At 47.2% G+C, this 16,470-nt stretch overlaps 1 protein-coding gene across 4 annotated transcripts in view; it reads left to right on the top strand.

Moving 5' to 3' along the window:
• The window catches only part of MSRA (methionine sulfoxide reductase A), a 460,936-nt gene that overhangs the window by 14,110 nt on the left and 430,356 nt on the right, over window positions 1–16,470 (top strand). Inside the window, exon 1 of one of the 4 annotated variants that reach the window (XM_040348096.1) lies at window positions 16,329–16,429. The exons of the other annotated variants lie outside the window; for them this stretch is intronic. Within the exon in view, the coding sequence (XP_040204030.1) occupies window positions 16,378–16,429 (52 nt within the window). The 5' untranslated portion in view covers window positions 16,329–16,377. Of the gene's footprint in view, window positions 1–16,328; window positions 16,430–16,470 lie in introns of those variants that run through there. 4 annotated transcript variants of the gene reach the window in all.

The following is a 16,470-nucleotide window of genomic DNA, read 5'->3' as shown; positions in this document are numbered from 1 at the left end:
TTAAACACAGTAGACAGCTTGAGACAAGTCCTTTATTAAAACAGAAAAAAAAAATTCCAGCTATGTAATCCATTCTCGAGCGGAGGATACAGAGGGAAAAAAAAACGCAGACACGATCCGCCTCCACGGGAGACGCCTGCTGAATGACGCTACACCCGCTCTTAAATAGCTGATAAAATTACTTTTATCTGTATTGCCGGGACTCGACAATTCATTATAACCGTGAGTAGTTTTAAATTACTCTTTTTTCCTTTCAGAAATGTCATTTTGTGCAGGGACTGTTCTAAACACGGGAAAAATGTGCCACTTTACAGGCATACTATAGACACCTCCAGGTACGAAATTTAAAGGAATATTTCACTTTTATTCTTTCACTTTAAGCATTATTAAAATCACTGCTCCCGAAAAAACTGACGTTTTTTAAAACTTTTTTTGCATTGATACATGTCCCCTGGGGCAGGACCCGGGTCCCCAAATACTTTTTATGACAATAACTTGCACCTTTAAAATTTGCACTTTTGATTTTTAACTTTTTGGAGTTTAATGGTGTTTGCGTGTTCGAATTTTTTTTTGCCTATTCGTATGTTCTGTTGCGAACCGAACGGGGGGGGGGGGGGGGGGTGTTCGGCTCTTCCCTACTTCTGAACATAACATCTGAACGTTGACATCTACATCTTCTGAACATAAATCCAGAACCATCATATGTACAAGGGTTCTTCAAAAAGTTTCCATGCTTTTTTTAACTCTATTATATATATATATATATGAAAAAGTGCCCAAACTTTTTGAAGACCCCTTGTAAATAAATATAAAATGCAAATGTTCACAGTATGTGGGATTGTAGACTTAATATAATAAATGATTGAACAGTCTTCAAAATCCGCAAATCAGGTCCAATGTGCGCACAGATTTGAAACCGGTAGAGTTTTCAGAGATGTAACTGGCTTCTTCAATGCTCTCTCAACAGCTTTCTCTCTCTGACCTTTATAACTTAACCACTTGCCCACCGCGCCATAGCCATTTTACTGCTACAGCGCGGTCGAGTTATTGTGGGAGGACGTCCCTGGGACGTCCTCCCAGAATCCTCCACTCGCGCGCCCCCTGGGGCGTGCTCCTGGAATCATCCGTGAGCGCCGGGTCTTCACGGATCGCGGACAATTGCCGCTGACAGCGGCCGTTTACCACGTGATCGCTCCGTCAAATGACGGAGCGATCACTTGTAAACAAACCGGCGTCATTTGATGATGCAGTCAAATGCAGTCACAGATCCAGCCATCCATCCATCCCAGCTCAGCTATCCCTGCGCAATACTCTGCAATACCCCAATACTCTGCAATACCCTGCGCAATACTCTGCAATACCACAATATTCTGCAATACCCCAATACTCTGCAATACCCTGCGTGATACTCTGCAATACCCCAATAATCTGCAATACCCTGCACGATACTCTGCAATACCTCAATACTCTGCAATACCCTGCGTGATACTCTGCAATACCCCAATAATCTGCAATACCCTGCACGATACTCTGCAATACCTCAATACTCTGCAATACCCTGCGTGATACTCTGCAATACCCCAATACTCTGCAATACCCCAATACTCTGCAATACCCCAATACTCTGCAATACCCTGCGCGATACTCTGCAATACCCCAATACCCTGCGCGATACTCTGCAATACCCCAATACTTTGCAATACCCTGCGCGATACTCTGCAATACCCAAATACTCTGCAATACCCAAATACTCTGCAATACCCATTTTTTTAAAGTGCCCCTGTCCCCGTGTGCTCGCATGCAGAAGCAAACACATACGTAAGTCCCGCCCACATATGAAAACGGTGTTCAAGCTACACATGTGAGGTATCTCTGCGAACGTTAGAGCGAGAGCAATAATTTTGGCCCTAGACCTCCTCTGTAACTAAAAACATATAACCAATAAAAGTAATTAAAGCATCGCCTATGGGGATTTTTAAGTAGCGAAGTTTGGCGCCATTCCATGAGTGTGCGCAATTTTGAAGTGTGACATGTTGGTTATCTATTTACTCTGCGTAACTTCATCTTTCACATTATGAAAAAAAATTGGGCTAACTTTACTGTTTTGTTTTTTTTTAAACACAAAATAGTTTTTTTTTTTAAAACACGCGTTCTGGGGTGGAGCAAGATGGCGGCGACGAAACGTCACTTCCTGACGAGACAGCCGCCGCCGGGTGTACCAAGATGGCTGCCGCTCCGGAGCTAGGCCGAAGCCGGGGACTTTCCTATGGCCGAGGTTGCGGAGCGCTCCGCGGATCGCGTGGTGTGCCAATCCGAACGGGCTGACCCATTCGGATCACGGATCGGTGACAATCCATTGCACCACTAATCACGTCCATGAGAGTGATCCCCCTGCTGATGGGGGCCGCTGCGCGGGCCACATGGCAAGGCCTGGCGGGCCGTATTCGGCCTGTGGGCCTTGTGTTTGCCACCCCTGCTCTAGAGGTTCCTATGGTTCCTTCATCTGTGGTTCATTGGGTTTTATCTTTTGTCTACATTTCATGGCCAACCAATGACCATGTTCCCTGTTTCTACATGCATGAGAGTTTGTCACTTTGAATCACCAATTACCTGGTTTCCTCTAGAGGTTACTATGGTTCCTTCAACTGTGGTTGGTTGGGTGTTATCCTTTGTCTACCTTTTATGACCAAGCCATGACCATGTTACCCCTTTCTAAATGCGTGAGTTTCTCACCATAAATCACCAATTCTCAACCAGCTTTCCTCCGGAGTTTGTTATGATTCCTTTAGCTGTGGTTGGTTGGGTTTTTTTTTTTGTCTACCTTTTTATGAACAAGCCATGACCATGTTCCCCCTTTCTAAATGCTTACGTGTTTGTCTCCTTGAATCACCAATTCTCAACCAGGTTTCCTGTAGAGGTTGCTATGGTTCCTTCAGCTGTGTCTGATTGGATTAAAGTGTTTTTCTACCTTTTATGAACCTGCCATGACCGTGTTCTCTGTTTTCCCAATGCATGAAAGTTTGTTACATAGTTACATAGTAGGTGAGGTTGAAAAAAGACACAAGTCTATCAAGTCCAACCTATGTGTGTGATTATATGTCAGTATTACCTTGTATATCCCTATATGTTGTGGTTATCTAATATTTTTTTTAAACTATGGATGCTCCCCGCTGAAACCACCTCCTGTGGAAGGGAATTCCACATCCTTGCCATTCTTACAGTAAAGAACCCTCTACGTAGTTTAAGGTTAAACCTCTTTTCTTCTAATTTTAATGAATGACCATGTGTCTTGTTAAATTCCCTTCTGTAAAAAAGTTTTATTTCTATTGTGGGGTCATCAGTACGGTATTTGTAAATTGAAATAATATCACCCTCTCAAGCGTCTCTTCTCTAGAGAGAATAAGCTAAGTGCTCACAACCTTTCTTCATAACTTATAACTAGGGTTGTCCCGATACCGATACTAGTATCCGTATCGGGACCGATTCCAAAAATTTGCGGGAGTACTCGTACTCCTGCAAATACCCCCGATACCAAAATAGAATACTCCCCCGTCCCCCCTGTCCCCGCCGACGCCGCCATCGCCTTTACGCCGCATCCCCGCTACCGCCGACTGTGTAATACGCGCCGGGAACATTACAGCTTTGAATAGCTGTAATGATTTGCGCCGCGTATAGACACTCCCCCTCGCTCGGGGGAGTGTCTATGCGCGGCGCAAATCATGGCTGGATAATGGGGGGACATGGCTGCAAATGGGGGGGACATGGCTGGATAATGGGGGGACATGGCTGCATATGGGGGGGACATGGCTGCATATGGGGGGGACATGGCTGCATATGGGGGGGACATGGCTGCATATGGGGGGGACATGGCTGCATATGGGGGGGACATGGCTGGATATGGGGGGGACATGGCTGGATATTGGGGGACATGGCTGCATATGGGGGGGGGGACATGGCTGGATATGGGGGGGACATGGCTGGATATGGGGGGACATGGCTGCATATGGGGGGGGACATGGCTGGATATGGGGGGACATGGCTGGATATGGGGGGACATGGCTGCATATGGGGGGGACATGGCTGCATCTGGGGGGGACATGGCTGCATCTGTGGGGGACATGGCTGCATATGTGGGGGGACATGGCTGCATTTGTGGGGGACATGGCTGCATTTGGGGACACATTTAAAAAAAGTATCGGTATTCGGTATCGGCGAGTACTTGAAAAAAAGTATCGGTACTCGGACTCGGTCCTAAAAAAGTGGTATCGGGACAACCCTACTTATAACCTCCAGACCCTTTATTAGCTTTGTTTCCCTTCTCTGGACTCTCTCTATCCTTTCTGAGGACTGGTGCCCAGAACTAGACAGCATACTCCAGGTGCAGCCGGACCAGAGTCTTGTAGAGTGGGAGAATTATCGTTTTATTCCTGTAGTTGATCCCCTTTTTAATGCATGCCAATATTCTGTTTGCTTTGTTAGCAGCAGCTTGGCATTGCATATTATTGCTGAGCCTGTCATCTACTAGGACACCCAGGTCATTTTCCATCCTAGATTCCCCCAGAGGTTCTCCCCCCAGTGTATAGATTGCATTCTTATTTTTGCCACCCAAATGCATTATTTTAACTTTTTCTACATTAAACCTCATTTGCCTTGTAGTTACCCACCACATTAATTTGTTCAGATCTTCTTGCAAGGTTTCCACATCCTGCGGAGAGAAGTTATTGCCCTTCTTAGCTTAGTATCGTCCGCAAATACAGAGATTCAACTGTTTAACCCATCCTCCAGGTCATTTATGAACAAATTAACCACTTAACGCCCGCCGCACGACTATTTACGTCCGCAAAATGACACGCCCTTGCCTTCTAGCGGGTGGGGGGTCCGATCGAGACCCCCCCCGCTGCGTGCGGCAGGCGGCTTACCTCGGGGAGCGATCCGGGACGACGGCGCGGCTATTCGTTTATAGCCGCTTTGTCGCGATCGCTCCCCGGAGCTGAAGAATAGGGGAGACACAATCGATGACGTCAGTCCTACAGCCACACCCCCCTACAGTTGTAAACACACACTAGGTGAACCCTAACTCCTACAGCGCCCCCTGTGGTTAACTCCCAAACTGCAACAGTCATTTTCACAATAAACAATGCAATTTAAATGCATTTTTTGCTGTGAAAATGACAATGGTGCCAAAATTGTCCGAAGTGTCCGCCATAATGTCGCAGTCACGAAAAAAATCGCTGATCGCCGCCATTAGTAGTAAAAAAAAAATAATGAATAAAAATGCAATAAAAATATCCCCTATTTTGTAAACGCTATAAATTTTGCGCAAACCAATCGATAAACGCTTATTGCGATTTCTTTTACCAAAAATAGGTAGAAGAATACGTATCAGCCTAAACTGAGGGAATTTTTTTTTTTATATGTGTTTTTGGGGGATATTTATTACAGCAAAAAGTAAAAAATATTGCATTTTTTTCAAAATTGTCGCTCTATTTTTGTTTATAGCGCAAAAAATAAAAACCGCAGAGGTGATCAAATACCACCAAAAGAAAGCTCTATTTGTGGGAAAAAAAGGACGCCAATTTTGTTTGGGAGCCACGTCGCACGACCGCGCAATTGTCTGTTAAAGCGACGCAGTGCCGAATCGCAAAACCTGGCCTGGGCATTTAGCTGCCTAAAGGTCCGGGGCTTAAGTGGTTAAATCGGATTGGTTCCAGCACAGAACCCAGGGGGACCCCACTACACACCCCTGACCATTCCGAGTACTCCCCATTTATCGCCACCCTCTGAACTCACCCTTGTAGCCAGTTTTCAATCCATGTACTCTATTGTCCATGCCAACGGTCCTCATCTTGTTGGTTACCAGTGATTGAACATTTATCGGCTTGTTTATTATATCTCATGTGTTCAAAACTCCGTTGGATGGGCATCTACAGCGTCTGAACATAAATACCACAATAAGGGATGTTTTTCGTACTGCATTTAAGAATATGAAAGTCCCTTTTTAAGAAAGTATTTCTTTTATGGCGTTAATCAAGACCTACACATAATCATTTTTATCTATGACCTTTATGGGAATATAGGATTTCAGGCTGGCACAATTCCCATCCACCCTCTTTGTCATGCCAAGGGGGATCTTATAACCAGATTTAGCAGAAAGATAGACGGTACATAAAGCTGAACTCCAGATATGAAAGACACACATTAATGCGCCTCTGTATTTATGAGGCAGAAAAAGATGTTAAAGTGTTAAACACACATCAAAACTGTACAGTACCGCCCAGGGGTCCCCTAGGTACAACTCCTCTCCCTGCATGCAGCAGCTCAGTTCGTCCGTCGCATCCTAAAGAGGCTGCGTTGCGTTCCTTGGAAGTTGTCCGTGCTCTGCGGGTGTTCCTGTCTGCTACTGCTCTGTGTCGGAGGTCGGACTCACTGTTTGTGTCGGTGACTGGTCCAAAGAAAGGCCTGGCGGTCTTGTTGGCCACCATCTCAAGGTGGATCAGACAGGTCGTGATTCAGGCCTTTGCCCTCAAGGGGCGGGCGCCTCCCTTTCCTGTCATGGCGCTTTCAACCTGGGCAATAGGTGCCTCTTGGGCTTTTGGACATCATGCTCCTGTTTCTCAGGTGTGTAAGGTGGTGACCTGGTCGTTCATTCACACCTTCCAAAATTTTACAAGGTTGATGTGTGTGCATCTTCGGATGCTTGCTTCGGCCACAAAATCAACATAAATTGTACTTGCAAACCTGTGAAACAAAATCGATTATGGATCTACCCATCTGTAGCCCCATGGTCCCTAATGATCCTTAACTCGGCACACTCCAAATAACTGCGAGACCTCACCGGCATGGGGGACCTCACCTTCATCCTAAATTGCTAGCGCGTTTCGAAGGTTACCCCTTCTTCATCAGAATCCTGTTTTTTTGTAGTGGCTTTAGGACATCCCCAGTCCTAGAGGGCAGCAAGGCTTGTACTTATGGCCTACCAGGCTATCATACTCATGTGCAGGAGGTTTTTAGTTTATACTGCCTATATACTGTATGACCAGCAAGCTAACAAGGAACATTCTGATAGGAAGAGAGAGCAGAGTAACGGGGAGATGCGCTTATCATTCTGATGCTTCTTCTTTCACTGTCCAGTCACAGATTGGGGAGATCAAAACCTGTAAGGCTCATTAAGACTTGTGGTTGGGGGGACATTAAAAACACACGGTTGAGGGGTGTTTTTAGCACCCCAAATCGCTCCTTGTTAAACTACAAAGGCAGTGGACTAGGGGAGTTCTCATGCTGCAGTTGCAATACTTTGCTTCACACACACTGCAAAAATTATCACTTCCAGAGGCGAACTGACCAGTCAGGCACTTCAGCCTTGGTCCGAGAGCCCGGCCGAGAAAGGGGACTTGCCGCCTGCTGGAACTCAGGGGACTTGTGGATGCGGCGACCATCTTTTTTGGGCCCGGGCCCCAGCGCGCACTATTGTTTTATCATAGGAATATGGGGGGCCCAGGTAGATGAAGCCAGAACTCAGACGGTTTGCAGGCCCAGTTTGCGGAGACATACAACACACACGCACAACGTAGACTGGCGTGTCTTGCGCCACGCACCTCCGTGCACTGGGCCTGCAAACCGTCTGAGTCCTGGCTTCTTCTACCCGGGCCCCAATCTTCCTATGATGAGACTATAGTGCCCGCCAGCCACGCCACCCACAGCAGGGAGCCAGCCACGCCACCCACAGCAGGGAGCCAGCCACGCCACCCACAGCAGGGAGCCAGACACCCACCCACCCACAGCAGGGAGCCAGCCACCCACAGGAGGCAGCCACCCACCAGAGCCATCCACAGAGGACGCAGGAGCCAGCCAGCCAACCAATTAGCTGACCACCAACAGCAGAGAGTTAGCCAGCCACAGCAGGGTGCCAGCCAGCCACCCACCCACAGCAGAGAACCAGGCACCTATAGCAGGGAGGGAGCCAGCCAGCCAGCCACCCACAGAAGCCAGTCAGCCACCTATAGGAGCCAACTAGCCATCCACAGGAGCCAGCCACAGAGGAAGCCAGCCACCTACCCACACAAGGGAGCCAGCCACAGCAGGGTGCCAGCCAACAAGCAGGGAGCCAGCCAGCCACCCACAAGAGCCAGCCACAGAGGATGCGGGGGCCAGCCATAGCTACAGTACCCATAGTTAAGGTAAGAGGAGCGCTGCAAACTGTCAATTTTATTTATATTTTGTGGGAGGTTGGGGTAGGGTTGAGAGTCATGGCACAAGAAGGGGGCCCTGTGAGAACCAGTAAAGGTGTTCACTGCCCCCTCCAGATCCCATTAGATTCCTTTGTAGTCTCTCATGGGGCCTCAAAGGGGCACCTCTGTTAGAGAGACCTTCCCCTCCAGGTTCCATTAGACTCTGTAGTCTCGAATGGGGCCTGGAGGGGATGTTTTCAAACAGACTCTCTAATAGAAACAGAGAGGGCCTCTGTTAGAGAGAGACCCCCTCCAGGTCCCATTAGACTCTGTAGTCATGGAAACAGAGAGGGCCTTAGTTAGAGAGACATTCTCCAGATCCCATTATACTCCTTTGTAGTCTCTAATGGGGCCTGGAGGGTGGTCTCTCTCTAACAGAGACTCCCTAAAGGCAGAAGTTGCACTTTGTGCAAAATGTAGGGGCCGGCCAGGGGTGGATCGTGGGCAGATCCTGACAGGGGCTCCTTGCTTTATTTGGTCCAGGGACCCTGAGTGTTGTTAGTCCGCCCCTGATCACTCCTGTAGTGTTTAGTGGTGGTAATGCCGAATGGGGACACCATACAACTGTGTGCAATCATTAGCTTAAAAATCTCTACTATATTAACTTTTGGTGCAATGAATTGTGGAAATGCATCATTTGAGTTCCCCAGTCATGAGATAGTGTTCAGGCCTAGTGATCATCCTCTAGACCAGTGGTTCTCAACCTGGGGGTCAAATGACAATTTGCCAGGGGTCACCAAATCCTGGGCTGTTCCTGAAGCCCACAGCCATCCAGCAGGGCTGTTCCTGGAGCCTGTGGCCGCCCAGCTGGGCTGCTCCTGGAGCCCTTGCCCGCCCATTCAGTTCATGGCATTACTGTGGGGCAGAAACTAGAGGTCAGCTGGCTGGTGAGAAATGTGAAGTGGGAGGGGCTGGAGGAGACCTTATCTCCTGATTTCGGCATAGATGTCACTGCTGCGGGACACCACAGAGCTGGAGACACAGGCCCAGATTCAGGTAGATCCGCGCAATATTTGCGTGGGCAAAGAGCAAAGATTTTTCTCTGCGCCCACGCAAATATTTCGATTTGCCCGCGATTCACGGAGCAGTAGCTCCGTAAATTGCGCGGGCGCTATGCTAATTAGCCCTGCGTAAGGGCGCCTAATGTAAATGATCCCGCCGGGGGCGGGAATCATTTAAATTAGGCGCGCTCCCGCGCCGAGCGAACAGCGCATGCTCCGTCGGGAAACTTTCCCGACGTGCATTGCGGCAAATGACGTCGCAAGGACGTCATTTGCTTCTAAGTGAACGTGAATGGCGTCCAGCGCCATTCACGAATTACTTACGTAAACGACGTGAAATTAAAATTTCACGAGCGGGAAGGGCGGCTATACTTTAGCATTGGCTGCTCCTACTATGAGTAGGAGCAGCCTTACGCTAAAGTCGCTGTACGGAAACTCCGTACCTTGCGTGCGCAGGGCCCGCGCAACTTTTGTGAATCGGTGGTAGTATGCAATTTGCATACTATACGCCGATCACAATGGCCGCGCCCCCTAGCGGCCAACGCAAGAATGCAGCCTGAGATATGAAGGCATAAGGAGGCTTATGTCTGTCATATCCTAGGCTGCAGTCCGCGTAGCGATGTTCCTGAATCAGGGGCATTCGCTACGCGGGAGCAAAACAGCTATTGCGCCGCGCAACCTATGGTTGCGCGGGCGCAATAGCTTCTTGAATCTGGGCCACAGTGAGTAACACTACCTGTGATTATAGTTGCCATTTAAAGTCCCCACTACAATTCTCAGATCAGCAGATGATCTTGATCAAGAGCATCTAAGCTGGGTGATCAGAACTCCCCGACAGCACTCCTAAAATGTACCATAAAGGGTTTTAATACTGTACGAGTGTAAGGGACTTGGGGAGCCCTAAATGTCCATGGGCTAGGGGCGCAAATTACTTGTCTGGCCTTAGGTGCTGACAACCCATGCTACGAAAATTCTACTGTTAGGGTCCCCACAACTTGAGAAATTTTATCAAGGGGTCACGGCACTAGAAAGGTTGAGAACCACTACTCTAGACCCAGCTGTCTGGGCCACCAGGGGCATCGATTATGTCGTTTCCCCCTGGTGGCCGAAACAACTGTTCTCAGCACTAGCTGCAAAGGGGCAAGTAGCTTAGAGTAAGGTGAGTATATGAAGGCTGGGAAAGCCCTTTCTAGAGACACTGTCACCTTGCTCGTTTATGGCCAAGTGAAAATGTATTTTTAATGGTGCAATAATGATTACAGAGCTGCAATCATTTATGTATTTTATATCTGCCTTGAGTTCAGCTTTAAGCCTCATACCTTACCAGTGCTCAACCCCCTCCCCTGTCATTCACCTGTCAAATATAACAACCTAAGTGGGCGTTTGAAGCTGCGGCATTTGCCAGCGATTTGAAAACTAACATACACAAGGCTTTTTCTTAGGCTAAGGCAGGTTCAGAATAAAGTTATATTAAAGGTTCAGCTTCAAAAAAATAAAAATAAAAATAAAAAACATGGTATATTTAACAAGGATTTTGCACAGAGCAGCCCCAATCCTCCTCTTCTCGGGTCCGCTGCTGGCACTTCTGGGTCCTCCTTTCTGATGAGAAAAAGTTTGGTCAGGGGGACTTTAACCGCTTAAGCCCCGGACCATTTTGCAGCTAAATGCCCAGGCCAGGTTTTGCGATTCGGGACTGCGTCGCTTTAACAGACAATTGCGCAGTCGTGCGACGTGGCTCCCAAACAAAATTGGCGTCCTTTTTTCCCCACAAATAGAGCTTTCTTTTGGTGGTATTTGATCACCTCTGCGGTTTTTATTTTTTGCGCTATAAACAAAAATAGAGCGACAATTTTGAAAAAAATTCAATATTTTTTACTTTTTGCTATAATAAAAATCCCCCAAAAACATATATAACATTTTTTTTTCCTCAGTTTAGGCCGATACGTATTCTTCTACCTATTTTTGGTAAAAAAAATCGCAATAAGCGTTTATCGATTGGTTTGCGCAAAATTTATAGGGTTTACAAAATAGGGGATAGTTTTATTGCATTTTTATTAATTGTTTTTTTTTTACTACTATTGGCGGCGATCAGTGATTTTTTTCGTGACTGCGACATTATGGCGGACACTTCGGACAATTTTGACACATTTTTGGGACCATTGTCATTTTCACAGCAAAAAATGCATTTAAATTGCATTGTTTGTTGTGAAAATGACAGTTGCAGTTTGGGAGTTAAACACAGGGGGCGCTGTAGGAGTTAAGGATCACTGTGTGTGTGTTTACAACTGTAGGGGGGTGTGGCTGTAGGAATGACGTCATCGATCGTGTCTTCCCTATAAAGGGAATGACGCGATCGATGCGCCGCCACAGTGAAGCACGGGGAAGCCGTGTTTACACACGGCTCTCCCCGTTCTTCAGCTCCGGGAAGCGATCGCGACGGAGCGGCTATAAACGAATAGCCGCGCCGTCGTCCCGGATCGCTCCCTGAGGGATCCCGCCCGCCGCACGCAGCGGAGGGGGTCCCGATCGGACCCCCCACCCGCTAGAAGGCAAGGGCGTATATATACGCCCTTATGCCTGTCCGTGCCATTGTGCGGACGTATATAGGCGTGCGGCGGGCGTTAAGTGGTTAAATGAGGCCAATCACGATGTAGATTAAGTATGTGGGATATAAAACACATTATTGCTTATATGGGTTCCGACAAAAAAAAGGGGGGAGTTTGTGAGATGTATACCAAAAAGCACTCTTAGCTAAAAGCATTTTAATATGCCTTGTGAGGTTATGTACAGCATATTGAATGACATAAAAATGCATACACAAAATCGTATAGACGTAGAGCATGCTAGCAACCATATATATACGTATTGACACCATGGCGCTTGGCATATCATGGAGTAAAGACAAGTCCTGCACAACATGAACCACTGAAGGGGCTAGATGGTACAGGGAGTCCCCGAGTTACGAACATCCGACTTGCGAACGACTCCTACTTATGCACAGGAGGCTGCGTGGCCACTTTTTGCCGGCGAGCACATTCGACGGAACCTTTTCGACGGTGGGCACATTCGACGGAACCTTTTCGACGGTGGGCATATTCGCCGGAAAAACAGAAAACAACGTATCTGCCGTTCTGAGCATGCTGTTCCGACTTTCGAACATATTCGACTTAAGAACAAACCCACAGTCCCTAATCCGTTCGTAACTCGGGGAATGCCTGTATTGGAAAATCTTGGAGTAAAACAATATAAAAGACATAATATCATCTGTATGGGCATCATGCATCTATGTAGGCCCGACACGTTTCATTGGGATATACCAACTCTTCAGGGGTGAATGTAATGGTTATGTCAAGTGCATAGATGTTAACAGAGGATCAGAGCTGTTTAGAGATGTCTGGCATGGAAGCTGAGGTAGAGACTCCCCAAGGCCAATGTGCAAATGTAGATGACAGTGAGCCACAGTGGCGGCTGGTGCTCAAAAATTTTTGGAGGTGTAAACAAACGAAAAAAAACTAAAACAATTGCAGCCTCACTGTGCCCCTCATACGCAGCCACTGTGCCCATCAAACGCAGCCACTGTGCCCATCAAACGCAGCCACTGTGCCATCAAATACAGCCACTGTGCCATCAATTGTCGCCACTGTGCCATGTCATCAATTGTTGCCATTGTGCCATCAATTGTCGCCACTGTGCTATGCCATCAAACGCATCCACTGTGCCATCATTTATCGCCACTGTGCCCATCAATTGTCACCACTGTGCCATGCCATCAAACGCAGTCACTGTGCCATCAATTGTCGCAACTGTGCCATCAATTGTCACCACTGTTCCATCAATTGTCACCACTGTGCCATCAATTGTCACCACTGTGCCGCTGGCTCTGATAGGCACTTCCAAAGCCAACCAGCTGCTGTTATTCATGGTGAATATTGGACGGCAGCGACGATACATAGATTAATGCAATGCATGAATCTATGTATTGTATTCTGTGGCGGTGCAGGAGCGAGAGGGGGCGGCGCTCCTGCACCCTCTATGGACGCACCGCCACTGGTGAGCCAACACTTCTTGTTGGATCACATGGAAATTGGGAACCAAAATCACAGGTGAATGCTTGCATATAAAGGTGTTACCAGAGCAAGCTGCTTGCTCTGAGGGACACTTGCGCATGCTCACTCCTGAGCCGCCTCTGTGTGCCCATAAGACTTGGCCCCACACCCTGCTCCCTCCTCACTGGCTGTGATGGAGCTAATGGCTCTCACTGTTGTGTTTTAGCCAATGAGGTGTGCGAGACTCGGGAGAGCAGCTGCTTTCGTGCACATTGCTGGATCAGGTAGGTGTTGAAGGGGCTGAGGTTTTTTTTTATGCATATAATGCATGAAGGTAAAAACCTTTACAACCACTTTAATACTGAAGTCCTTACAGCAGGGGTTGGCAACCTTTCAGAGTTTGAGATCTACCTGGACTACCATGGAGCAAATCAAAGATTCCGTGGGATCTCATGATCGCAACTCATGTGGCACAATCATGTCCTCAGACAATGTCTTCTGTAGCATTACATATAATAAACATTATACAGTGGAACATCGGATTGCAAGTAATGCGGTTAGCGAGAATTTCGCAATACGAGCACTGTATTTCCTAAAATCCTACCTTGGTTTGCAAGTGTTGTCTCGCAAAATGAGCAGGATTTAGGCCAAAGCGGTGTGTAGTACCGTGTTTGGGTAAGGTAGGGGGGGGGCCAGAGCCGAACGCCGCTGATCGGTGCCATTCGGAAATGCACGGAATGGCCCGAGGACAGTTCGGCAAACCTCAGGGAACGGAGCCTTTCCGAGGTTTGCCTTTCCGGCCGTTTCCAAGGCTCTCCGGCGCCCCCTGCCTCTGGACGCATGCGGTATTGCATGCCATTGAAGTCAATGCGGAAACAAATTATTTTAGTTTCCATTGACTTCTATGGGGAAACTCGCTTTGATATGCGAGTACTTTGGAATACGAGCATTCTCCTGGAACGGATTATGCTCGTAATCCAAGGTTCCACTGTATGTGGCCCTTTGGTGACATCAGGGGCCACATATAAGGTCCCCCTATGCCCCATAAATTGACCAGAACTGTTGTAAGGGATTTTAAACCTGAGCATAGTCTGGAATCTACGGCCCAGATTCAGATACAAATTGTAACGGTCACCACCGTTTACGACCTTCCATCCCATCCAAGACAGCTTATCGACACACCAACCAACAGGCAGACCCGATCCATTCCATAAGAATTCCCTCAATAACGAGACTGACAAGCTCTGATACTGCGTCAAATTTTGAACTGAACTTTTAATGGTTTCTTCTCAGTTTTTTATGCAATACAAGGCATGAAAGGAACAATCAACTCCCCACCCACACATCACACCGTGGGGGGGCTTCAATCACATTCTTTGAGCTAAATATCAAACATTCTAGACATCTCGGTGCCGGGCTTTTATCAGGACCTAATCACTGCACATTCCTTCATTAACAGAACTCAAACAAAACACCATCACACAATGATCTCTTCAATCCACATCCCTAGGCAGACGTTCTGTCCCCGCATACAGCTTGACACCTATTCACACCTCTGAGCATCAATAGGCTTTAGACAGTGTTATCGCACAATTAAAGGCCTTTCAAGAGCCAGCCTTATTTAACATGTTAACAGTCTTCACAGAGAGATGAGTCATAGAATATTCTTTGCAGGCATTAAGGAATATACTGTAGATCACTGTCCACGCCAAAACAATCCAACATGTGTCCCCCATCTCCTGGCTCAATCTGTGCCCAAAAGTCACTCCTGTTACACAAATGTGTATCTTTAGGCAGGCGTAGCGTATCTCCTATACGCTATGCCGCCGTAACTTTGTGAGGCGCCTATGGTATTCAGAAAGATTATGCGCCCGAAGTTACGGCGGCGTAGCGTATAAGGGCCGGCGTAAGCCCGCCTAATTCAAATGTTAAAGATGTGGGCGTGTTTTATGTAAAATATGTGTGACCCCACGTAAATTACGTTTCTAACGAACGGCGCATGCGCCGTCCGTGAACGTATCCCAGTGCACATGCTCCAAATTACGCCGCAATAGTCAATGCTTTAGACGTGAACGTAACTTACGCACAGCCCTATTCGCGTACGACTTACGCAAATGATGTAAACAACGCAAAATTCGACGCTGGCCCGACGTCCATAATTAACATTGGCTACGCCTCCTAGAGCAGGGGTAACTTTACGCCGGAAAAAGCCTTACGTAAACGACGTAAAAAAATGCGCCGGGCGGACGTACGTTTCTGAATCGGCGTATCTACCTAATTTGCATATTCAACTCGGAAGTCTAGGGAAGCGCCCCTAGCGGTCAGCGTAAATATTGCACCCTAAGATACGACGGCGTAGGGGACTTACGCCGTTCGTATCTAGGCAACATTGAGGCGTATCTGATTCTATGAATCAGACACCGAGATGCGACGGCCCGCATTCGGAGTTACGACGGCGTATCTGGAGATACGCCGACGTAACTCCTTTCTGAATCCGGGCCTACATCTTCCCGTGATTCTACTCAATACAACGGACGATGGTCTTTTCTACCTTCACATTTCTCATTTCTCAATTTTTTCTTCAAATGGACTGATCTTTGAATGCACTTTTCTCTGATGGATGAAAATTGGAGGAGGCTATTTCCTCTGAGCCGGTATAAATGCAAATGTTCATATTTGGCAAAATGATATGTTGCCATCGGAAACCCTAAACCATGTCCAAAGTACACACTGCTTTACGAAAATGTCAAGTGGAATAATCAGAGAGGTAGAACTGGCTCCTCCAATGCTTTCTCAAAAGCTTTCTCTCTTCCTGACCTTCATAGCCTTAATAATTACATGTTTTTATTGTTTCTCTTGAATGTTATTTCTTTTTCGTCAACCTTGGCATGACCCAACCATTGACTGCGTCTTCTGTTTCTAATTGTGTGAGAGTTTTTCATAATGTCATAATAGTTTGTTTTCACGGGAGAGCCAAACTTTAGGTTGGATGGTGAATCATCTGTTAGTTCCCGTTCCAAATCCAACCTCTCGCCCCGTCTATAAATTTTCTGTTGAAGGCGGAATTTTACGCATTTAGTCGTTTTCGTTCAAAGGTAGATCATGCTTATCACAACTTTTCTGTCACTTGGGATCATCTTATTTCACCTTTTTGGTGAGTATTGGAGTTGGGTGGGGGGTGGACAACCAGGGAAG

The sequence above is a fragment of the Rana temporaria genome, chromosome 4 (genome assembly GCF_905171775.1).
Source record: "Rana temporaria chromosome 4, aRanTem1.1, whole genome shotgun sequence".
NCBI lineage: Eukaryota > Metazoa > Chordata > Amphibia > Anura > Ranidae > Rana > Rana temporaria.
Note: the sequence above shows the minus strand (reverse complement) of the source record. Positions and strands in the feature narration are given on the sequence as shown.